At 37.7% G+C, this 1,965-nt stretch overlaps 1 protein-coding gene across 1 annotated transcript in view; it reads left to right on the top strand.

The window, feature by feature from the left end:
- Positions 1 to 1,203: 1,203 nt before the first annotated feature.
- The window catches only part of LOC112528554, a 2,879-nt gene continuing 2,117 nt past the window's right edge, over positions 1,204 to 1,965 (top strand). The window contains exon 1 of the mRNA XM_025139576.1: positions 1,204 to 1,882. Within this exon, the coding sequence (XP_024995344.1) occupies positions 1,204 to 1,882 (679 nt within the window). The remainder of the gene's footprint in view (positions 1,883 to 1,965) is intronic.

Below are 1,965 nucleotides of genomic sequence, written 5' to 3'. Positions count from 1 at the left end.
ATGTTCTTAACTCCTATTAGTTTTACTACAAACTTGTCTTAATCGTAAGGGAAAGTTTGTTAATTTTTTAAACCCAGAAAACTTGTACGGTATTTTCTCACTCGATTTGTGTCTGTTTGTATAAATTATACCTCCATTTCTTAAGGCAAAAAGACTATAATTAAGCTACTCCTGCAACATTTTCCTTTCGACTTGATTGATTCTTTCAGACAATAATATCTGATTGATTCTTTCAGACAAATTATATGATGAAGAGTTTGTTGTTAACTTAGAACAATTTCCTGTATGGTTCTTGAGATATTCATTATTTATTAGTAATGATTAAGGCTCTAATAATATATGATAGTAGCCAACAGATCTAACTTTTGCGTTTGAACCACCACAACTAATTGTCACAATAAATTCTAAAGTTTTCCTTCGATATAAATAAATTACGCACTCATATGCTAAATTCAACAACAATTAATTGCATATCCCTTTTTACTAGTTGATTTCCAAGATGACTTCAGCTTCCGACGACTATACGAGAATTTGGCAAGTGTTGGAGCTTGATGCATATACATCCCATCGTATGAGTAACACCCTCGATGCCAGAGACAGAGATTTGTTGATCGGTTTCTGCCAAAAGATATATGCTTTAGAAAGAGGGAAGATTTATAGCAAATCCATGTTGTGGATCGGGATCTACATAGCCGTAGCAACATTATTGTGTATGTTTCTCATGCTCGCTGATCTGTTCCATGGTTTTCGAAATAGAAAGCTCTGGTTTCCATCCAAATATTTCACTCTCAACACTGCTACTATCACCCTCATAACCATCGCAATGAAGCTCCCTGTCGATCTGAGTGGTCAGATGCCGGGCACCATGGACCAATTAGCCAAGTCGGGAAGCATGACCTTCATGTGTACTATGATGTCTAATTTGATGCCTTCTCTGGCGTCTATGGACAATAGGGAACTTCTTGCAAATGTTGCAGGTATGGTCATTCTCGTTATCACAATCCTTGTCAATTTTTTAATCGAGATCAAGACCGGTGTGGTTGTTAGGTACTTTGATGACTATGTAAAGGCGTAATGCTCTTTTTACTTGTAATAATGATATCTTCGGCATTAACGATTCCAACTTCAAAAAAGATATTGGAATTTAAGTATCAAAGGGTACAAAACACAACTTCAAATGACGTACATCCACAACGTACAAGAATGTCGAGGGTTGAAGAACTAATACAACATGTGAGAAAATATTGGATGATGGCAGGAACTTCTAGCCCGCAGTTTGTTATGATTACCACTCCACTATGCTGTGCGGTTGGGATAGCTTGTGTGCCTACGATAGCCCTGCATTACTATTTCCTTGTGTACACCTGCGTAAATAATTATGGAGGAGCTGCCTTTTTAGATTTCGGTTCAGATTATGAGTGGTCGATAGTTGTGATTGTCATAATACAATCCATTGCAATTTTAGTGGGCATCATTGCCCCATTATTCAGATGCTTTGCAGCCTTAAGTTTCAAATTGTCCCTTAAATGGGTTAAGAAACATACCAAGGTCTGTGAAGTAGAGAAGTACTGGACGCAAAAGTTGTCGGAGTGGAAACAGATTCCTTTAGCTTTCCCATTAAGTGGTCGGATATCAAAAGCTCTTGTCTACAATTTGTATCACCTCATTCTAAACCTTTGCATTATCTGTCAGAAGGTAATTGTGGCATCATGCAAAATAATAGTACTCATTCCACTGGGCACTGTCATTATCAGTGTGTTTTGTGTCAATTGCTGCAAATCATTGAAGGCAAACTTTTTTCTTATGCGTATTGCGTCAAATCGTGATACAAACCGAGACGATGGATACTATGTTTTGCAACTTCAAGACGAGATGGAGCTTGGTAGAAGAACACTCAAAAGCTTTTCAAACTCGGCAAATCGCTCAATCCAGAAGGGTGAGAAGCAACTGCCTACAAATCTTCTG

This window comes from Cynara cardunculus, assembly GCF_001531365.2.
Source record: "Cynara cardunculus var. scolymus isolate 2C chromosome LG 15, CcrdV1, whole genome shotgun sequence".
Classification (NCBI taxonomy): domain Eukaryota; kingdom Viridiplantae; phylum Streptophyta; class Magnoliopsida; order Asterales; family Asteraceae; genus Cynara; species Cynara cardunculus.
This window is presented reverse-complemented; position numbering and strand designations above follow the sequence as displayed.